Source organism: Periplaneta americana, chromosome 15 (assembly GCF_040183065.1).
Source record: "Periplaneta americana isolate PAMFEO1 chromosome 15, P.americana_PAMFEO1_priV1, whole genome shotgun sequence".
Lineage (NCBI taxonomy): Eukaryota > Metazoa > Arthropoda > Insecta > Blattodea > Blattidae > Periplaneta > Periplaneta americana.
Genome location: NC_091131.1, coordinates 8,667,797 through 8,692,081, shown reverse-complemented (window position 1 = coordinate 8,692,081; position 24,285 = coordinate 8,667,797). Strand labels below are relative to the sequence as shown.

General features: G+C 34.2%; 1 protein-coding gene and 1 long non-coding RNA gene across 7 annotated transcripts in view; both read left to right on the top strand.

Moving 5' to 3' along the window:
* LOC138714615 (uncharacterized) overlaps nt 1–24,285 on the top strand; it is a 183,315-nt gene that overhangs the window by 126,744 nt on the left and 32,286 nt on the right. The window lies entirely within an intron of this gene.
* LOC138714612 (putative fatty acyl-CoA reductase CG5065) overlaps nt 1–24,285 on the top strand; it is a 233,714-nt gene that overhangs the window by 185,645 nt on the left and 23,784 nt on the right. For all 6 annotated transcript variants that reach the window (XR_011336046.1, XM_069846640.1, XM_069846637.1 and 3 more), the window contains exons 3-5: nt 9,001–9,249; nt 17,427–17,572; nt 19,709–19,818. Coding sequence is in view for 5 of the 6 variants with exons in the window: in XM_069846640.1 (XP_069702741.1) it covers nt 9,001–9,249; nt 17,427–17,572; nt 19,709–19,818 (505 nt within the window). In the remaining variant the exon portion in view is untranslated. The remainder of the gene's footprint in view (nt 1–9,000; nt 9,250–17,426; nt 17,573–19,708; nt 19,819–24,285) is intronic.

Genomic DNA, 24,285 nt, shown 5'->3' with positions numbered 1-24,285 from the left:
TGTTTATACAAGCAGTTGATAATACGAGTATAATAACGTGATACCGGCACACTTTCCTTTTACTCTCGCCACGACCACGACAATGCGATAACAAAAAATATCCAACTGCCACAAGGTGTTCAAGAACAAACTTAAGAAACGATTTACATACAAGTGTTTTAAAAACAAATTTCACTGTAAAATTAAAAAAAAAAAACAAACAAAAAAAAAACAAGAAGAGAAAGAGAGAAATAATGCCGCCCCTCCTCCGAAAATTGCCGCCCTAGACAGCTGCCTAGGTTACCTAGACCTAAATCCGGAACTGGGTTTAAGGCATTGTGTCTAGGACTCGCGTTACGGAATGCGCGCTGGTTCGAGTCCTCATGGAGGAAGAAATTTTCTCATGAAATTTCGGCCAGTGTATGGGACTGGTGCTCACCCAGCATCGTGATGCACTAGGGGAGCTACGTTAGGTAGCAAAATTCGGTTGCGAAAGCTAGCTAAAGCGGCTGGAGGGGATCATTGTGCTAATCACACGATATCTTCATTCTGGTTGGATGATCGTCCACCTCTGCTTCGGAATGTGAACGTGAGGCCAGCAGCCGACTGGTCGGTCTGGGCCCTTTAAGGGCTGTGGCGCTACGGATTATTGCTATTATTAGTAGTAGTAGTAGTAGTAGTAGTAGTATTATCATTAGTATTAGTATTATTATTATTAGTATTATTATTATTCTGCACTCGAATTCTGCACACCTCAACACCAAATTACCTTTCGTCTCGTTTCTCCTATCTATACTCTAACCACGACGTAAATACCAGATCACTTATCTGTGGCACGCTAAGTATACCTCTTCATAGAACATCTCGTTATTCATCATATTTTACAGTATCCACCTCGCGTCAATGGAATTCCTTGTCACAAAGTATTAGGGGCTGCAAGACAATAAACACCTTTAAAAACAGCTTAAAAAATAACCTTATTAGCATTTCACTCCAATCATACTGATTTAAACTATCACTGACTACATTGTTACTTCTTCCTTTAGACATCATCCTGATAGTGGTGTATTTTCAAAATTGTCTCATAATAATCTCTTTCTGTTATCTAATATTATTTGAAATATGTTAACATTCTATGTATTTTAGCATAATTCTGCTACACAGTTTATTTCAGTGTTTAATTAATAGTTCATAGTATTTTGTTGTTTAATTCGTATATAACTCTTGTATACATGTAACTCTCATCTAAATCAAATTGTTGAATTCTTTGTAAGTTCATGCATATGTATATACACTTTTTGCTGGTTGAGTGGAAGAGAAGGCCTTACGGCCTTAACTCTGCGAGCTAAAATAAATCATTATTATTATTATTATTATTATTATTATTATTATTATTATTATTAGTATTAGTATTATTATTAGTATTATTATTATTACTATTATTACTATTATTATTATTATTATCATCATCATCATCATCAATTGCTGTGCGGTGCTAACTGTAAGTTGTGTCATGGTTGGAAATGATTTAACCAGTTCTTACGTTTAGATTTCTGACACACGATGTTGAAACTCGTTAGGTAAAATCTCTAGTGTCGATGGAAAGTTACTTGAGTAGTTTGTCTAATGACAAAGTGCGTACAACTGCGAACTTTCTTTGTCGGGAAAGACCTCGCAGCAATTAAAAATGACCTACTGACCATTTAGCCTACTATACCTCGAGAACCATGCTGCGCATATGGAATTTGACAATGCAGGAGCAACGAGACGGAAGGTTTCACTAGCCTCTTCAGTAATTGCCTACACCGTAAGAATGAGCACTACGTCACATTTGCCTAGTTAATATTGCACTAGTTCGCTTACAGAGTAATCCCAAAGCATATACGAATAAGTTCTGTTTAGTTTTTCCTTAACTTCCTTTCTTATCTTTTTATTTTGTTCTTATCCCTCTACATGCAGTTTTTTAAAGGCCTGTGTCTTTATTTCTGTGTATCTTCCTACTTGCCTGTGTATGTGTTCTCTATGCTGTATGACTATCGGAACTAAATTCAAATTCAAAATTCAAATTTATTCACAATTTACATTTGAAATGATACATATGAATAGATACCCGAAATGAGTATATGCTCGTGCTCGGGTACAGTCCAGTAGTCTACATAAATTTTACACAGATCAATAATAATGTTGATGATAGAAATAATAGTAACATCAATAATAATAATAATAATAATAATAATAATAATAACTTATTTTATTTATTACTTATATTTAATGTGCTGTACAACAGCCAGAGGCCAATTACAGTTCAGCACAAACAATGTAACAAAAACATTAGCAATAATTTACAATAAAAGTACAAAGAAATAATTAAATTAATGGCAATTAATTAAAATGATAATTACAAATGAAATAACGGAATCATACATGAAGAATGGAATCATATAAAATAGTATTACAAAGATATACAAGATTATAATACGACAATAATGACATTGAATGGACAGGATAAAATGGATGACTAAACTACATAGCATAATGAGATAAAAGGAATTGTATTTGAAAATGAAAGGATGGAATCAAGTAAATTAATAAATAACAAAATGATATAAAAGTTAGCGAGAATAATATTAAAATACATATTTAAACAAAACATATAAATGAAAACTGATATAAAACTTCAAAATATATACTACACATTAAATGGATTCAAGCTTGATCCATGCAAATTCGCATATTTTATACATCTGCAGACCGGAGAGAGAGATTTAGGATTCCTATTATAAAACATTTTTTTAAATCTTAAACCCTTAGCAGGAATACGAAGACTGATATTGCTTAGGAAAGATTCACAATCAATATCACCCTTAATGACTTTACAAAAAAATAAGTAATCGAGATCTTGACGTCTGACAAATAAACTACAGCAGTTAAAATATTTGCAGTTAATCTCATATTTATAATCATCAGAATTAGGTAAAAGTCTATAAGAACAAAGGGAAATAAATGTTCTTTGAATATTCTCAAGCTTAGCCGAGTCAGTGGAAGTAATAGAGTTCCATACTACAGATGCATATTCAAGCTTGGATCTGACCAATGTATAGTATAAAATTAACAAACACATAGGAGTAGAAAAAGAATAAGTTATAGATCTAATTAGACCAAGCATTCTTAATGAATGGGTATAAATATATTGCACATGATCATGGAAATATAATTTAGAATCAAGTAAGACACCAAGATCTCTAATAGTATCTTTCCTAGTAATTATGACATTATTAAGAGTATAATTAAATTTTTTGGAGGTTGTTTACGTGTGAAAGAAATAGCAAAAGTTTTGGATTGATTAATTTTCATTCCGTTTTCAACAGTCCAAAGTGCAATTGAATTGATATCCTTTTGAAGAATTTGACAATCAGCCAAACTATAACTAATAATAATAATAATAATAATAATAATAATAATAATATAACCGTGACTAAGATGATACAAAGATAGTAATACAAATTAATAATAATAATGATAATAATAATAATAATAATAATAATAATAATAATAATAATATAACCGTGACTAAGATGATACAAAGATAGTAATACAAATTAATAATAATAATGATAATAATAATAATAATAATAATAATAATAATAATAAAACAAAAATATTTACAATAATAAAATAAATACTAAGACGGATAAAATAAAATATAAAACCACTAGCGAGAGTTAACACAACTTAAATAAGCATATAATAACCAGAAAGAAAAAAAAAATGACGAACTCGAAAATCAACAGAAAAGTTCGTTGTATCGCAGACGACAGCAACCGCCGTATTGACATTGTGTTGTGCATTATTGGTAGTAGGGGGGAGCCGAAGGTCTACGTAACTGCCGTTCTCTTCGAATCTTCTCGTACAATCATGGGAAGCTAATGCTGAAAAACAAAATGTCTACGAGTTAAACTGTTCATTATTACCAGGATAAATACAAATAATACTGAAATAAATTAATCAAGTTTCAGTTATAGATCTCCCCTTTTGTGCATGAGGTATCATATCAAAATATTTTATGAATGGCGGGGAAAATATAAATTTCAGTAACTCTCTAGTGACAGACATAGTGACAAGTACAATCAAGTGTATCTGTGGCGATGCTAAGAAATCATTTATTGGAGATATACACTGTTATTAATTAAGAAAATGATCTATATATATTTATTACAATGTTTTATCTTATAGGTTACATGCATAAGATAAATACAATAAATATTAGTAACATAACACTTAAAATAATAATAAAATTTATCTTAATCTAGAGTCATGCATTTTTATTTATCTACTCTCTCAGCTCCATGTACAGTAGTGGCAATAAAAACCAGACCGACCCTTGTAGCTGATTTCAGAGCCTTGTTCACTCCAGAGCACGATAGACTGGTAACTAAGACTTTCGTGGTTCGAATCCTGCCTGGGAAGAAGACTTTTTTTTGTTCCTTATTGAAATTTATTCCCAATACCTTTCGATTGCAGCGATATTTCGCTACTTAATTAACTTATTATTCCCAAAACATGAATTTTATCAGCAATCGAAAAGTATTGGGAATAAATTTGAATAAGGAACAAAAAAAAGTTTCCTTCCCAGGCAGGATTCGGACCACGAAAGTCTTAGTTACCAGTCTGTCGTGCTCTGGAGTGAACAAGGCTCTGAAATCAGCTACAAGGATCGGTACGGTCTTTTTTGCCACTACTGTACGTACGAGTATATCTGTCTGTTTAATCGCGGCTTAAAATCCGGCCAAAGACGATAAATTTTGAAGAGCAATAAAACCCTTTGCATGGCTTCCTTCGGGATGGAGCTAAAGTTGAAAGTCATGTGTCATACGTAGGACACGTAAAAATTCCTATTCCTGAGAGAAGGCTATTACTACTACTGTTATTGTTATTATTATTATTATTATTATTATTATATACTGCTACCGCTATTACAGCTACTACCACTGCTACTGCCATTATACTTGTTTTTTTTTTTAAAGATGGGACATGACAGGAGCGTTGCGATCGGAAAAACAACTGAATGTCACATAGCGTGGTAGGCCTGTTGCTATGGTAACAGCGGTTGAATTGCCAAACGTACCGTTTCCACGTGGCAAGTGCTAATAAATGTCTTGAGGACATTTATTGTTCACACAATGTTAGCATTGGTACGTTTCGTGTTTGATTCTCTATCGATTTTTGTATTGTTTTCTTACCTTCTCGTCAATTGTCAATGAATGTTTTAACGTCAGCTATCTTAAAGTCAATTACTAGCTTCCATCAGCTGGCAGCATAGTAGTACATATTGGCAACATAGCACTGTAGTTCCAAGTTCGGCCGCTTAACTGTCATGACCCATCTTTCAAAAAAAGAAGTATAGGTACTAGTACCGTTATTACTGCTACTACAATCACTAATACCATTACTATCACTGCTACTGCTATTACGAATATTGTTATGTACTATTACTGCTACTACCACTACTGCCATTATTAATACTGCAGTTGAGTACTACTAACACTGCTACTGCCATTAGTAATATTGCTGTTAGTTACTGCTACTGTTACTACTATTACTGTTGCTGCCATTGCTATAGTCCCGTCGTTCTAATTTCCGGCAGCCAGTCACGTTGCAGGTCGGCTACATTTAAACGTGTGCGTCTTGTGATTCGCTGAGGAAGACGTTATGCATTTCCTAAGGCTGGATAAATACTTAAAATAATCGCCCGCCATTTTGGCTCTTTCGTTGGCGTTCGCAGAAAGCACACGAGGATATTATTTGCCGCTCAATTATTTGCTGAATTACAGTACGTTTGATTTATTATCATAGGAACTACGACATGATAATGTTTAATGATGTGGCAAATAGATCCCTCGTCTGGTAGCTCGGCAACGAAGGAACAAAAATGGCGAACGATACTACCTACCTAGACTTTATAGAGCCTTAACTTCCTAAGACGTAAGCAAAGAGGAGGAGTCACGCCGGGAATAACAGCGTTGCGACTATAGCTTCCATCAGCTGGCAGCATAGTAGTCCATATTAGCAACATAGCACTGTAGTTCCAAGTTCGGCCGCTTAACTGTCATGACCCATCTTTCAAAAAAATAAGTATAGGTACTAGTACCGTTATTACTGCTACTACAATCACTAATACCATTACTATCACTGCTACTGCCATTACTAATATTGTTATGTACTATTACTGCTACTACCACTACTGCCATTATTAATACTGCTATTGAGTACTACTACTGCCATTAGTAATATTGCTGTTAGTTACTACTACTGCTACTGTTACTACTAGTAGTACTATTACTGTTACTGCTATTGGTAGTACTATTACTGCTACTGATACTATTACTGCTATTGCTACTATTATTACTACTGCTGCTAGTAGGCCTATTACTGCTGCTGCTATTATGTCTGTATATATGTATATACAATTAAGGTTAATTTATGCAATTGTTATAACAAAAGACGTAATTTCTGATCATTAAAATTTCACAACATATAAAATATGTACATTGCGATAGATGTTTTCTTTACAGTCCGACAAGGTTTAATAAGGTAGTGTGAGAAAATGGAGAAAAAATGGGAGTATAAGGGTACAGTACATCAGTTATTCATAGATTTCAAAAAGGCATATGACTCGGTTAAGAGGGAAGTATTATATGATATTCTTATTGAATTTGGTATTCCCAAGAAACTAGTTCGATTAATTAAAATGTGTCTCAGTGAAACATACAGCAGAGTCCGTATAGGTCAGTTTCTATCTGATGCTTTTCCAATTCACTGCGGGCTAAAGCAGGGAGATGCACTATCACCTTTACTTTTTAACTTCGCGCTTGAATATGCTATTAGGAAAGTTCAGGATAACAGGCAGGGTTTGGAATTGAACGGGTTATATCAGCTTCTTGTCTATGCGGATGACGTGAATATGTTAGGAGAAAATACACAAACGATTAGGGAAAACACGGAAATTTTACTTGAAGCAAGTAGAGCGATCGGTTTGGAAGTAAATCCCGAAAAGACAAAGTATATGATTATGTCTCGTGACCAGAATATTGTACGAAATGGAAATATAAAAATTGGAGATTTATCCTTCGAAGAGGTGGAAAAATTCAAATATCTTGGAGCAACAGTAACAAATATAAATGACACTCGGGAGGAAATCAAACGCAGAATAAATATGGGAAATGCGTGTTATTATTCGGTTGAGAAGCTCTTATCATCCAGTCTGCTGTCCAAAAATCTGAAAGTTAGAATTTATAAAACAGTTATATTACCGGTTGTTCTGTATGGTTGTGAAACTTGGACTCTCACTCTGAGAGAGGAACATAGGTTCAGGGTGTTTGAGAATAAGGTGCTTAGGAAAATATTTGGGGCTAAGCGGGATGAAGTTACAGGAGAATGGAGAAAGTTACACAACACAGAACTGCACGCATTGTATTCTTCACCTGACATAATTAGGAACATTAAATCCAGACGTTTGAGATGGGCAGGGCATGTAGCACGTATGGGCGAATCCAGAAATGCATATAGAGTGTTAGTTGGGAGACCGGAGGGAAAAAGACCTTTAGGGAGGCCGAGACGTAGATGGGAGGATAATATTAAAATGGATTTGAGGGAGGTGGGATATGATGATAGAGACTGGATTAATCTTGCACAGGATAGGGACCGCTGGCGGGCTTATGTGAGGGCGGCAATGAACCTTCGGGTTCCTTAAAAGCCATTTGTAAGTAAGTAAGTAAGTGTGAGAAATGAAGTTTTGCCAATTTAAGAGTTAAAAAATATACATTATTATAAATATTTCTATATATGTGATTATAATACCACAATTCTGTGATAATACTCGTATGTATTTAATTTGAACCTTATGTTCAGCATGTTAAATTTGGCGTGATGGACAATTGATATAAGTTTACCCTTACGTATAGTACGTAGTTGATCGGTAGAAGTTGGCACCTCAACAGTGTAAATTGCAATTACACACAAATCGCCTGGCTGAGGGAACAGCTAACAAAACCAGTGGCGTAGCATGAAATTTTGAGTAGGGGAAGCTAACTCAAGTTGTCTTTCATGCAATATGAGAAAACGTATTACAAAAATACAGTCTTAAATAAATAGTAGTCAATTTCAAGTCAGCAGTCGAAGATTGGTTGGAACATCGTAAGTAACACCAATAAGGCATGACCTCGAATGATACGTAATAAAATATGATTTCACGGTTTACACATATCTCTTAACAAATGGACACGTATACGTATAACATTAGCTCACTCCTTGTCATACTTAGAGAAATCACAATATTAGTATCATTACGTAAGTATGCGTCTGTCTTTTGGTTGTGTCCTTCATTCACAGCAAGGGAGTCGGTCATTTGTTTTTTAAATCACACTTTTGTTCGTAAGTCAGTTTTGATAATACAATTGTCCTAAAAAAAATCAAGTAAATTAGTGTCAGGAACTGTTATTTCGCTCATTATTTATTATATCAGCCACAATGCACACTAACACTTCAACTGAACACAACTCACGAAAGGGATAACTCGGAAACTACATTATTTTCAATGTAAAAGCTAGCTTCTTGCTAGCCTTGCGACCAGGGTAGTTTAGTTAGAAAGGGATGGAAAATCTGCGGGGTGGGTTACACAGAAGAAACCAGCCTGCTTGGAAGCTGGTGTGTGCAGGCTTCTTGTTTACTGCTGCATCACAAATCATCCTGAGCTGCCGCATCACAATATTTAACGCGTAAATATAAATTCTATTAAAATTAATAAATAATTTTCTCCATAAACTGCAGGTTTATTATGAAATTATTATTAACTGGGGAAGCTAAGCTTTTTAGCTTACATTGACGCTACGCCACTGAACAAAACTATGAAGGGACCACCTGAACGAGGCCGTATTGCAGTTTAAACCCTGTCTTCTGACCCTACTTCGAAATAATTATCGTGGTTTACATGGCAGCTTTATGTTTGTTTTATTCTGTCCGCAGCTCTTCGAACGGTTACGGAAAGAACGGCCGCTGGAACTGAACAAAATAGTTCCAATCCAAGGGGATGTCACGGAACCGGAGTTAGGAATCAGTCAAACGGATCAGAACCTTCTGATTCGAACTGTGTCTGTCGTGTTCCACTCTGCCGCCACAGTCAAGTTCGATGAAGCCTTAAAACTGTCCGTGACCATCAACATGCTGGGCACCAAGAGACTGGTGGAGCTGTGCCATCGCATGCTCGGACTCGAGGTAAACCTGCGTTGTTTATCGGAAATAGGCGTTATAATAAAACTAGGAACGTAGTATCCATAATATTGAAGTTACTTTTTCTATTCTGTTTATTAAAACTTATTAAATACTATGTGTAGTAAAAATAAAATTGAAGTACTACTTTCTCAAGGTTTGCCTAATGAGTAGGGCTAGGATTTTGATGACCTATAAATCATGAAAAAATGTCTCAAAAACAATGCATTTATGACCTAAAAATCTTTCAAAAATGTTCTAAAAATTCGTCTTAGATAATAATTGGCTTAGTAGGAAAAGAGGTTTTGTACTACTCAATGTTTAGACTAGTAATTAAATTAAATTCTAGTACCAACATTTAAGTTTATTTAATTTTACATAATTTTTTCTAAGTAGTACTTTTTAATTAATTATTTTACCTGATGTAGTCCAGCACAAGGCCACTCTTATCCGAAACTAGCACGTATATTGAAGGGGTGGTTGGACTGATCCATTACTTGGGGTATACTACGTTAAAATGGCAATATTTGCTTAGAAAAACGGTTAAAATATTATACAAAATAGAAAAACGATTGAAATATTATACAAAATAAATGGATATTAATGGACATAATATGTAGGCTAGAGAAAATATCAAAGGAAATAAACATTATTTTACATTAATAATTGGGATTCATGGCCAAAATTAAATGAAAATGCCTCAAAATGACCGAATAAAACAAAAAATGCTCTTATGAGTTGAAACAGGCAAAAAAAAATGCCCTAACAAATATGTCTTAAAACACTTAGTTTATCACATAACATATAAATACTAAAGCAGCTATGTTTCTGGCTTACTAGAAAAAAGATGGAATTTCATCAAAATCCTAGCCCTACTTATGAGTATGAGTGCATTCTGTGACTATATATTCGTAACCACTAGAACATACTCATTTTCCTAAGAATAAAAACATTCTACCTAACACGAATATACTCACCTCAACAGCCTTCTTGAGCATTTAAAAGTTTGTGTATACTCGTGTTATAATATAGGTGCCCAGAAATTAAGAATCGATTTTGTAGAAATGGCGTTTAGAGGTAAGATATGTGTGGTAATAATTTGCAAGTATACTGTGTTTCTAAACTGTGTAGTTGCTGCTGGCTTCCATGCATTGGCTTTGTGACAACAGCTAAACATGTGTTCTGTCTGAATCTGCATGATCTTCAGCTTACCAGAAAAGGTTGCTATGGTGATGTGGAGGCTATGGCGACATTCGGACAAAATTTCAATGCCGATTCCATAAAGCTGGGCCAACAGACAAAACACTTAACACGCTGGTCAACAAGTTAAGCGTACTCAGTCACAACGGATCCTGTACAAGGACGTCCATCATTCTCTGAAGGGCCATCAGATTGTCTATCGCACTTAGTCCAAAATCAGTGCGGCGTTTGTTACAGAAATTGAACATTCCGCGTTCGACGGTGCATTGGTGTTACGTTCCATGCTGAAGAAGCCGTACCAGCTGCAGGTTCTGCACCACCTGCATGACGAGGAGTTTGCACAGCGTGTGACTTATTTGTGTGTGGATTTATCAAAGGATGTGTTCTCACCTGACCCATTACTGGTGGAGCTCCTGTAACAAATGCTGCAGCTTTATGGCTGTGGCCGGGAGGAAAAAGGTCTTAAGTAAAAATGTTATACTTTGAGGACATCAGTAGAAAGATTGAAATTGGTGTCAATTACAGAGTTTTTTTAATCAAGAGGTTTTGCCTGGATATTATTTGTTTATATTTCTTCTAAAATAGGTAATGTTACTCATTTAACAATTTTTCTTGATTATGTCCAAAAATAGCCGCATTTAAGCCCTTTTGAGACTAGAACCCAAACTGAATAGAAGGGACTATTTAAACATAAGACCTTTTTCATGTCAAAATAAATGAGAAACGTAAATTATTAGGAATGCAAAATGAGTCTTAAACAATTATAGGTCTGTTTACCTGGTGCTTAAAGTTTTAAAAGGAAAGGACATCAGTATGTGATAAAATAAAATGGCTAAAATACAAGTTAGACCTTTTTAATAGAGAAACATGGAAAGTAAACATGTGATGGTTTGTAAGGAATAAAGTATTAAATATTCTTAAGTCCTTTATTCTGTGTGTGCTCGATTCAAAAAGTACTTAGGACATTTGGTAACGCTCTATAAATCCAGTCAGAAGTCGTATTTGGCTTTAACCGTTTTACCAGATTGTAGAGAATTGTTTCCACTTTCAGAATATATAAAAATCTCATTTTCACAAAAAATTAACTGAAGACCATTTTCCTTCCGGCCACAGATGGAATTGGCGTTGAAATTTTGTCCGAATGTCGCCATAGCCTTCACATCACCATAGCAACCTTTTCTGGTAAGCTGAAGATCATGCAGATTCAGACAGAACACATGTTTAGCTGTTGTCATAAAGCCAATGCATGGAAGCCAGCAGCAACTACACAGTTTAGAAACACAGTGTACTTGCAATTTATTACCATGCACATCTTACCTCTAAACGCCCTATTTCTACAAAATCGATACTTAATTTCTGAACACTCTGTATATCCTCTATGACCACATCACATAGCGATGCTCAATTTTTTTTATAGACTTTCACATGTTTTCGTCATGCTGTATTGGCTTGTCATTTGATTTTTGTAAATTTTGATAATGGATAGGTAAATAAATAAATAAATAACATGAAAAAGAGAGTGAATCAGAAAAGTGACATTAATAAAACAAGAATTAAGAAAATAATACTGGGAAACTGTCATTAATGAGATATTGGATGGATATTACAATCAATTTAAAGAATTAAGTTACAAGTAATTGCATTTTGCAATTCATATTTTACAAAATAGACTGTAATTGTTAATTATAATTAATAATACAGTCTAACCTTATAATTTGATAGTCATCGTATTTTTATAGGTCATGTCTTTTTATGAACAAATACGTGTTTAACCAAATTACTTTCACTTTTGTGAAGTGTTAAAGGTTTTTGAAGTTTTTTGAATTGATATGTTCACATATTTTTCTATAGAGAGACACTACATCGTTCATAAATTCTGTCATTTTTTCAGACTTAACTTTAAACTGAACACAAATCAACAAATACACAGAACTGAGTCTGCAACAAACCATACTCAGAATAACATGAGAAAGAACTTATAAAATGAGAATATACTAGCTTTTATTCTCACCAAATATGAGTATGTATTCTGTACAAGATGGACACTTCAGTATATTCTACTATTATTCCATGTTATGAGTATGTAATCAAAAATGAGTGGTTACTCTAATGTTTTTATTCTTACTAACAGGAGTATTTACTAAATAAAAGCTTAGTATATACTATATACTCATTTTCATTATCACCCATGTCTCGCACAGTACTTGCACATTTAAGTACAGTAGTTACTCATGTATTACGAAGAAATGTTTCTGTGCAAGTACTTTGTGTTCTATGTAAAATGCACTAATATACTGTACTTGTGCGTCTGGATGTGTAAACTGGCATCATATTCACTTTGTACTACACTTCCGTCAGAATTAATCACTTTATAATTTCATCACTTTTCTGACAATTTTGATTTCTTATGGGCTTCTTATTGTTCACGGAAGCTAATCCTTAACAAATATACTGTACTGATTTAAAAATTATTTTCTGAGATTATTTAATGAATCGTTTAATACGCAGTATTTTCATGTTTGCCTTGTTTTGCTTTGTGTCTGTGAAGTTGCTTTCTGATGTATTGAATGCATCAAGTCTCTTTCATCACCACTCCTCACAGAGTCTCTTTGTATTTTTACTGGTGATAGTTTTAATAACGTCGACTGTCAACACAAAGTTACATAGTTATAAATATTATTGGCCTTGTAAGGTCGTTCTGGTTATGCTAAATTAAGTCCCATATGGATATGACAGACAGTTTGAGATAAAGAGAATTATTGTCACTTGTATTGCCTTATGTCAGAAAAGTAAGATGGATGGCAGGCATGTATCACTTAATAGATGGAATATGACGTTTCAGTAATCATGTATTAGACACACATACAGTATTTATTTCACAATTACCAGTTTAATAAACAATTCTACGTTTCTTAGAAAATCTCTATAAGGCATTTAAAGAAGCATATTCCACAAAAGTATGGAGTGATATTTTAGACGTAATTTTTCTTGTAACTAATACAGATCAGAGAAGTTATGTTCCACAAAAGTTTCTTGTACACTTGTATTTCACTACTCCACATTTACTAGTTTCAAGCAACGTTTGTATCGTTCTATTTATAGAAGTGTTATACCGTGAATTGGGATGTCTTTGACACTTTTGTAGTTTTTTGTTTTTCCTTATTTATTGTTTGAAATTGTTATCTTTGAGTTAACTGTGGTAAGATACTGTTGGCTTCAGGTGAAGATGCCAAGAACGTGAGCCTGCCGTACCACAACGTCTAAAATGTTCAAAATTTTCCTTAGTACCTACTCTTATAAACAAGATGTTTGGGAAGTATGAAAACTCTCCAGATGGCCAGTGAGTTCTGAACAGTGAAGAAGAAAATACTCTTTCCAGCACTCTGGCATAAGTTTCTAAATGGGGGTTTCCACTGACAAAAGGCGATGTTAGTTTTGTGGTGAAAAGTATCTCTACAGGAAGGGTGTTAGTTTTCAAGTTCAAAGATAACTCTGCTGGACCAGATTTTGTGGAAAAAATTCATAAAAAGGAACAACAAAAGGCTATTATCATAGATCCAACTATACGCATGGAGAGAGATCTAAACCAAGCTCATCAGGTTGATCAGGAAAAGAGGGACTTTTATGAACCTTGTATTCCCTACCTTAGTGCCCAGTATAACATCCCTCTCTTCAATTGGTCAGTGAGAGGTTTATTTTTTGGTGCTCGGAGTTATTTACCAAAATTTACATATAATTTTTTAAAACAATTATCAATATCATCTTTTGAAATTCAAAAAATCGTCTCGCAAATTCTTAAAGATTCCCTGCAGATTATACAGTTTCATTTATACCACTCAGAAGGCCTTAATTAAGGATATGCTAATTTTAAATAAAATCTTTTATTTATAAGTATAATTTTAAAGTCATCTTCTAAGATTTTATTTTATAATTCATAATCAATGGTGCTTAATTATTACATTTTATTTTTATAACAATATTCATATTTAATCAATTATATTTATTTGCTATTAATTTCCGGATCCTCGTGGTCATCCTTAATTAAGACCGGTCGAGTTATTTCTCTCTCTCTCTCTCAGTGGGTACACCCTCACTTTATAAATAAATTATTATTCTTTTTACATTTTTTTAAATTACAACACTTTACGCATCTATCCTGAACTTTACACAAGGTATCCAAATAAGTACGTATTTATGAGTTGACTCTGACACTCAGAAGCCTACAAGGCTAAAATAATACAGAAAACATAGAGTGTCAAAGTCACCCAAAGGCGAAGATGATTTGACACCCTGAATGTTTTTAGTATTTCCTAAAATACAAATCCAAAGAATAACTTAAACGATGGAGTCGATCTGGTTGGCGAGTTGGTATAGCGCTGGCCTTCTATGCCCAAGGTTGCGGGTTCGATCCCGGGCCAGGTTGATGACATTTAAGTGTGCTTAAATGCGACAGGGTCATGTCAGTAGATTTACTGGCATGTAAAAGAACTCCTGCGGAACAAAATTCTGGCACATCCAGCGATGCTGATATAACCTCTGCAGTTGCGAGCGTCGTTAAATAAAACATAACATTTATTTTTAAATGATGGAAGCCATACATCTATTGTTTTATGAAAAAAAAAATGTTAGTGATTACACAAATTATATATAGAGAGGGATGAAACAAGGAAACACTTTCCTAAAGGTGTCAAAGTCACCCGAATTGATAGTATTAGAATGTAATAAAACATCCCGTGCCATGGCGTCATGGTCTAAGACAGCGGTCATCAGCACAGAGCACTCTGGGGCTAGCATCTCTTACCACAGAGAACATACTGCACTATGGTGCATTCGTAGCTGCTAGCGGGTATGCTCTCTATCTCTTCCTGCTGCACAATGGGGCATAGGGATGGCTCCGCTTACCCTTTACCCATTTCAGTGAAAGCTGATGACCACTGGTCTAAGACATCCTGCCTAGGACTCTCATTACGGAATGCGCGCTGGTTCGAGTCCTCATGTGGGAAGAAATTTTCTCATGAAATTTCGGCCAGTGTATGGGATCAGTGCCCACATCGTGATGTATTTGGAGAGCTACAATAGTTAGCGAAAATCCGGTTTCGAAAAACAGCTACAACGGCTGAGGGGATCATCGTGCTAACCATATGATACCTTCATTCTGGTTGGATGATCGTCCACCTCTTCTTCGGCATGTGGACGTGAGGTCAACAGCCTTCTGGTCGATCTCGGCCCTTCATGGGCTGCAGCATCACGGATTTTTTTTTTAATCGCTGGAACGCTCTGTAGTATAAAGTTTCAACATGAATTATTAATTTTTAAAATAATTGTTTCTGAAGTGAGCAATTTGGTTTCTATCATGTCATGCTTAAACATTGTCTTGTTTTCCTTTGAGGTATATGTACACCCACAAAACGCAAAAAATGATGAAAAATTAGAAGTTTTAAAATATAACTATTTTAATAGAGAATTTTCTCCTCTTTAATTTGATATAAGAATTTTCGATTTATGCCTTATGGTTTTTCAGATAAGTCCCATTTTCCAAAATTCTGCGTCATCAGCCACGGTCACTTCTACGAAGATCACTCCAAAAGTAATGCACAACATTTTTAAAAATTTATTTTTTATTCTAAACCTTTGCAGTTTATGGAGGTCATAGATACATCCTTCCCCCTTGTATTCAAATTTAATTTAAGTCGTTCCTGTGAGTGGCGCCAGAGAGTAGCTCAGACATGTTGGTTCAGACTTTTATCGTGCAGGTATACAGACCCTCATTCCAAGGTGGCGTAAGGCAGTTCAAAGGTGCGGGGATTATGTGGAAAAGTGACGTATTGTTCCTGAAGGATGTATCTACATTCTATGAAAATAGCAAAGCTGTAGGATTAAAATGTAATTTTTAAATAAATATTGTGGATTACTTTTTGAGTGATTCTCGTAGCAGTCAATCCCCTCGTCCAGCATTGCTTGTAAAATAAACTTCTTTCTAGCCCCAAAATAAATGCATAGATATCAGGGCATGATCATTAGATTGAAAAAACTTTTTTACATAATGAAGTAATTTATAATCTTTTATTGTTAGTCACAAAACTGTAAATTTGTGTGTCAATGATGTTGTACGTCAATTTAATAAGAGTCCAAAAGGAGAAATTAAAATTCTGAGGAGGATGAGCATAAACCCTGGGACAAACACCATCGCAGGATTTGTTGCATCAATGGAAAATAAGGGCAAAAATGCCAAAAAAAAAACATTCAGCACCTGAAGTTAAAACAAGGAGGAGGTATTTGAGAGACAGAAAGAAGCTGAAACTGTACCGACATGAAGCTGCTTAAGGGGTGACATATGATGATGGAGTCTTCTAGGCTCTGAAAGTTTGTGGCTCATTTCCTGTAAATAGTAATTTTAGAATATTTCATTCTTTCAAACATGATATATCAGCCAAATATGGTGATACCAAGAAGATATTGGTGTCATTTTGAAGCTTGAAATGTCCCCCAGTGCCTGACAATGAGTAAAATAGCATTAATGTAGTTAATAATTATCTATGGATTTTTTACATGATATATGCAACATAAAATATTAGTATAAATTACATATATGGTAATATTTAATTAATGTAAATGAAAATAAAAAAATAGCTCAATGTCAGGCACTAAAGAATAGTTTTAGCAATAAAACATTGAAAAAAAATGTGGCTGTATCTTAAAAAATGCATGAGCTATCATTTCAAGTTGTATGTCAAAATTATAAACAAAATAATTTTTATAAACAATTTAGACATAATTTCAAGGGATCTGTTCACTTCATTCTCTTTCTGGTACCATTCTCAATTGTATAAAAATTTTACAGAGCAAAATTATGGAAAACAAAATTTTTTGTATGTAAAGGTGTACATATACCTTAACTCTGATCAGTATTGTTACTCTGTATAATAAGAGCAAAGCACGGTACTAGTAGAGCTGTGTTGTAATGTGTGTGTTGTTGGGCTCAGGCTCTGATACATGTTTCCACTGCATACTGCAATTGTGACCGGGAAGAAGTGAATGAGGTGATTTACCCACCTCCCTATGATCCAGAGAAAATCATCCAGTGTATGGAGTGGATGGACGATGATCTCATTCAAGCACTCACACCAAAGTAAGATCACCTGTACACCTCCAGTAGATTACTCTAAATCAAGGTTGCCAAATATCACAACAGTTTTAACCTACATAAAATGTCATTATGTATCGGTGCTACAAAATTGCATGGTTATTAATTTTACTTGTATAGTTTTTATATTATTGTTCGTGGTACATTTTGATAGTAATTTCTGGAAATAATCTAATGTATACAAGTTTTCTGGATCTTCTTATGGATGTTGTTTTGTAGAATCTTCTATCTGGAATTCTTTTCTGCACCCAATTTTTGTCCATGACCTGTTTATCTTGACAAGTGAAAACATCCAGCAGGAAACATGGTTGCATTAAAAATTGCTGGTGTAGTCATTTGGTAATTATTTTTCTTTGTTTCTTTTTTATTTCTTTTAACTATTAGTGGTGTAAAATGAGTGAAATTTTTTGCACAATCGTCTAAAGGGAAGTAAAGTTTTAGTTTCATTGCAAACTTGTTGGCTATATTCTTTTGCTAATTCTTCTCTAAAAATGACTTTCAACTATTAGCATAGTGAAATTAAATGATAATTTTTTATGATTGTCGGAAAAAAATTATAAACTTAATATTTAAATGTTTGTTTGTACTGTGCAACAGTGACAGCAGATCTCAAAGAATTATACATTTACAATATGTTGATTAATATCACATGAAATTAATATTTAAATTAATTTACTTTGAAATATAATTAATACAAATCTTATTTTTCTTCTTCGTAATGGAGAGAATGTATTTAATAATATTTTTCGTTAGGTTTTAGACTTTCAGAGTGACTGAGTTATAACATTTTTTTTTAACTGTGTATGACTTTAACACTCAAAAAAATTTCGGAACTGTGTTGGTGAATGTACAGTGTAATAGAATACACTTGCATTCTATCTTTGAAATAAGCTCTCTTGGCAAATGAGATTCAAAATTTAATTGGAAAAATACAATTTTTTACTCACTTCTATAAAATTATTTTTAAAATTCTTTATTCATTTTTTCAAGACCCTGTCCAACCTATGTTTCAACATCATCGTCAAAGCTACCTGGCACCTCCTATCAGTTTGTATTGAAATAAAAATGATAATACTATAATATGTATTATATAATATTTTTTTTTATTTACTCTCTTTGAAAGTTGATTTATTACTGATAGAATTTAAACACTGTATCATGTAATTTTTCTGTATAAATCAGGCTCTAATATGACATTATTTTTCCAGACCTTATAGTTAATTCAAAGGAAATTTCACAATCTAATAAAACTGTAACAAAATTAACTCCTTACCGCATTCTGGGACAGATATGGCACATACTGGTTTTATATTCATATAATTTATAATATAAGCTTATAATATTTCAAACTTCATACTGGGACAGATATGGGACACGGTCAAGAATTGGATTTGACCATATGTGACATCAGTTGAGAAAGAAAGAACTACTTAAGTTATCTGAATATAAAACCTGTGTGTGCAAGACTGTCCCATGCGGTAAAGGTTTAAAAGTTTAGGCAAGATATAATTGGTTGAAATGCATAAAAGGAACAAAATCAGTTGTATTACAAATTGAAATAATTAAAATGTGTAGTCACGTTAAGATACGCGCTATCATCACCTGTCCTAGATTCTGGCAACCCTGGGTATAACTGAAGTTAGTGAGGACATGGTATAATAATGAAAAAAGACAGTTTTTAAAAATACATAGTTCTGATAAGATTTCTGGTACAGTTTTCCTTGTGTAATTGCTTGGAATGTGCAAACATTACAGATAAAACAGTAAGTGATTTCACCATATGTTGAGTGATATTACCTTGGAAACAGAATCTATAAGTAGGTGCAGAATATTTGAGGAATCAGTTTGAGTAATTAGTTACAAAACCTAAAATCTTCATAATTTACCTTCTCATATTAATTTGGAATGCGCAGATTTTATATTTGGCAACCTTAATGCACCAATCACTAGAATTAATATTGTTTGATGTTAGTTAAACTCATTCTCGAGTTTGTTGATACTTAGGGCACATTAGTAAGTTTCGTGTCTGTATCTGTTTTACAATTGAAATACTTTTATATTCATGGTCAGATGATGGAATAAATGTATTGTATGTTTCTTAATGTTACCTCTTTCTTCCAGGTTGATCGGCAGCCGTCCCAACACTTACACGTTCACAAAAGCTCTTGCAGAAAGTATGTTGCTGAAAGAAAGTGGAAATTTACCTGTGGCAATTGTTAGGCCATCAATAGGTATGTTGGGGCAATGATTATTATGCTGCTTACTGACAAAAGCTGTTTATACATCTTGATTACACAACTTTTAACACTGTATCACTTCGGAATATGTATGATAAGAACTTTCTTGTGTTAAATTTTAACGTACCTTGTTAACATGTTTCGACTTATTTTGAGTCATCTTCAGAATAGGTCGTTGTTGGTCTTGGCACCTCTTGTTTCCTGTGAGGGTGCGTTCGTAGTGTAGAGTCAAAGAGTGTATGTGCTTTGAAATTGAGTTGTGTGTTGAGAATATCGTTGGGGTGTGTTTTCGTGTGTCTGAATATTTCATATTGTTCTAGTGTGTTGAGTTTCTGGCATTTAATTGGATGTGCAGTATTTCCATGTCTGTGTTGATGTGTTGATGTCTCTATAGGTGTGGTTGGCATTTGTGATGTGTTCTGCATATGTGGACATAATAGACAACATAATACGTAAGACAAAAGAAAACCACAAAAAAAACAGAAGAATACAGCACAAACACAAGAACACAAAAAATACATCACACTAACATATGGAAACAAAAACACACATAAAATTGCAACCTCATTAAAGAAATTAAATTACAACATCGCATACAGAGCAAATAACACTCTACAAAAACATCTCAACACACAAACAACACAAACAAATACAACCACACAGGCTTATATAAACTCAAATGTAACACCTGAAACAACTTCTACATAGGACAGACGGGCAGATCATTTCAAACACGTTACAAAGAACACATCACAGCCATAACAAAATTACAAAACACCTCCACATATGCAGAACACATCACAAATGCCAACACACACCCCAACGATATTCTCAACACACAACTCAATTTCAAAACACATACACTCTTTGACTCTACACTACGAACGCACCCTCACAGGAAAGAAGAGGTACCAAGACCAACAACGACCAGTTCTGAAGATGACCCAAAATAGGTCGAAACATGTTAACAAGGTACGTTATAATTTAACACAAAGTTCTTATCATACATATTCCAAAAGCTGTTTGTTTGTACATGATCAAATTTTCGTTAAATTCAATGCTTCATGAAACTTTATAAGTTTTGTTGTAAAATCACTTACAGTACTTTAAAAAGTCTTGGATTGCCTTGAAAGTACAAATAAGAACATGTTCTCATCGATCGAAAATGTGACAATTCGAAAATATTATGGTGCCAAGCACCACAGAAAACATGACATCCTGGCCGTGAAAAGTTGTCTGCGAGTTACTTATTCAATTATATGAATTCAATCCATGCCTGTGCACTGTGGATTGTGTGGAATACCACAATAAAATGAAGAAAAACAATGCGTGTGAGGAAATTGTAAGGCAGATATCTCGACTGAAGTACTGATACTGTATTTTTTGAATGAAGAAGATTCTAACCTATAACTTAGGCAAATACTGATCGAAAATATTCTGTTTTAAAACAATTTGCAATCCTAATATTTTTCGTTTTAGAGTATCGTACAATTTAAGTAATACAAATATCGTTTTGTATAGTCTAATAATTCTCTAAAGCATTTTAGTACATTATGCAACGAGCCTATCATCATCATCATCATCATTGGCGCTACAGCCCTTGGTGGGCCTGGGCCTCCCTTAGTAATTGTCGCCATCCGTCTCTATCTTGTGTAGCAGCCTTCCAATTCTTGCACCCCAACTTTCTGGCATCCTCTTCCACTCCATCAATCCATCGCAAGTGCGGTCGACCTCGTCTTCTCTGACCTCCCGGATTTGTTATTACAATTTTTTTGCAAGGTTCACTTGGGTCCATGCGTATTACATGTCCTGCCCACCTCAATCTGCTAGTTTTAACTGTATTGATTATATTTGGCTCTCCTAGAAGTCTATATAATTCATAGTTGCATCTCCTCCTCCAGAGACCTTCCTCAAATGTTGGGCCATAGATCCTTCGCAGAATCTTTCTTTCGAAAATCTCCAATCTTTTTTCATCATTTTTGGAGATTGATCACGTTTCTGCCGCATATGTCAAAACTGGTCTCACTAATGTTTTGTAAAGAATAACTTTTACTTTCCTGGATAGAGCATGCGAACTAAAGTGATATTTCACGCCGAAATATGCTCCAACGAGCCTATAATGGTAGTAATTAAGACGCAAGTATGTTTATGAAACGAGTGCAAGCGAGTTTCATAATTTTCATATGAGCATCTTAATTACCGTTATAGGCAAGTTTCATACGACTTTTTATGCTCGACCATATTTCTAACCAGCCTCATGGTCTAGTGGTCAGAGCTTCTGGCTATAGTTCATGAGGTCCCGGGTTCGATTCCCGGTTAGAGCACAGGAATTTTTCCTTAAAGGTGATTATTCCTGTGTTCGTCCATGGTCTGGAATTTAGGTTAAGTTTAGATTTAAGACCTCTCCTGGCACCATATTATCATAATCATCCTATCACATCATCGGGGTAATGTAACTCCGCCTTCCAGGTGCCCCAACCTCAGAAGTGGGTTACAACTAAGCCACGGCCAGGAGAGAAGACCAGAAATGTCGAAAGACAACCTGGTGGCATTGGATTAAAAAAAAATATTTCTAACTTGAAATTATTCATAAGTATTCATGTTATTCTTATCTGACTGGGGAGTGGAACTGACCTTGTGCAATATCTCGTAAATTGTGAGATGTGCGCAGACGCGAAAGTATTAATTTTTTCCGAGAAACAAATGTCATTGACCTTGATATAATCTAGAGAGTAAAATAAACATTAATCTTGATATAACCTTGAAATTGAATTCGACATTGAAAAACGAGATGACAAATTGAATTTATTTGAATATTATTTACAATTAACGCTAATTATTATAGTAACAGAACATAACCTTCTGCGACAGTGTTGGATTTCCAGCCTCCGTGACGTTTCGCTAGTTATCTTTCGATTGCATATCCGAGAATAATCGATACTTGCGCTTTCATATTGCTACAATGGTGTTTTCTGATTGGTGGAACACCTGAACTTTAATGAATAGGTGTACTTTAATGAGGTCCATTAAAGGGCTGCTACCAGGTGTATAATTACTACATTTCGGCATGGTCGAGCATAAACATATTTATATTATTGATAGATAGGCCTACATGGGTTACAATGAACTTGAAGCACATGATGTTTTAAAATCTTGTCAAATCTTTAACAAAATGAAACAAATATGACAAATCTTTTCCAATATTGATAAATCTTCGACAAGTTTTATTGTAGAGAATTGTATTAGTAGTAAACTTTGATTGTGTACAAACAACTAAATCCTGTCTCGAGAATACCTTCTTAAGGCTAATGAAAAGGAGCAGTAGATGGATGAAGAGGAGGAAGAACACTTGAAATCAGGCAAGGTCTTCAAGGAGACCTCTAAATCTGTTCAAAATGAATGTTGAACTACATGCTAGATACATAGTAGCACATACCTAATTTTATGTACGAGCCAACACTGAACATAATAAAATGTTAATTTTGGAGTTTGAATACACTATATTTTTAAAACAACGGAGTGAAATTTAAATAATATTGAACACTAGAGGAACAAAAAATCTATAATCTTGAAGTGGGTTTTGATAATAAGGTGCGAGGGATTACATGTTTTTTAAAAATTCTGTAACTGGTTATCATGCATCTGAGGTTCATGGGAGGGCGAAGGATGTTTTTAGAAAAATAAAAGTTATTAGTCTGGCTTCCTTCAGAAGAAGATTAAAAGTAGGATATCACATTTCTTAGTTTTATAAAAAAAATAATGGGAAAAAGACCTTTAGGGAGGCCGAGATGGGAGGATAATATTAAGATAGATTTGAGGGAGGTGGGATATGATGATAGAGATTGGATTAATCTTGCACAGGATAGGGACCGATGGCGGGCTTATGTGAGGGCGGCAATGAATCTCCGGGTTCCTTAAAAGCCATTTGTAAGTAAGTAATAAAATAATAATAATAATAATAATAATAATAATAATAATAATAATAATAATAAAGTAACACACACACACACACACACACACACGAGTCGAGCATATCTATACATTAATAATAATATCTATTTATTTATTCTGGCGAAGTTAAGGCCATCAGGCCTTCTTTTCCACTTACCCAGAAACAAAAGAAGCTGATACAATTTTACAGACTAATATTTAAAGAACACTAATAAAAATTTATACAGTTATACAAGCACAAGTTGAGTAAAATAATGCGAACATTCTAAATAATAATTACAAAATAATATAAGGCTAGAAGTTACACTCAATAAATATGCAAGCGGTAGGTGGACCAATATTACAAATTACAAGAACAACAAATTCAAATGTAAATTATAACTATACAACACTGAGGAAAATTACATATATACACACAAAGGAGAATTAAACCTGAATACTGGTCACAAGTTTAAACAATTCACTTTTAAATTGCAATATCGTTCGACAGTTTGTGAGGGAGCTGGGTAG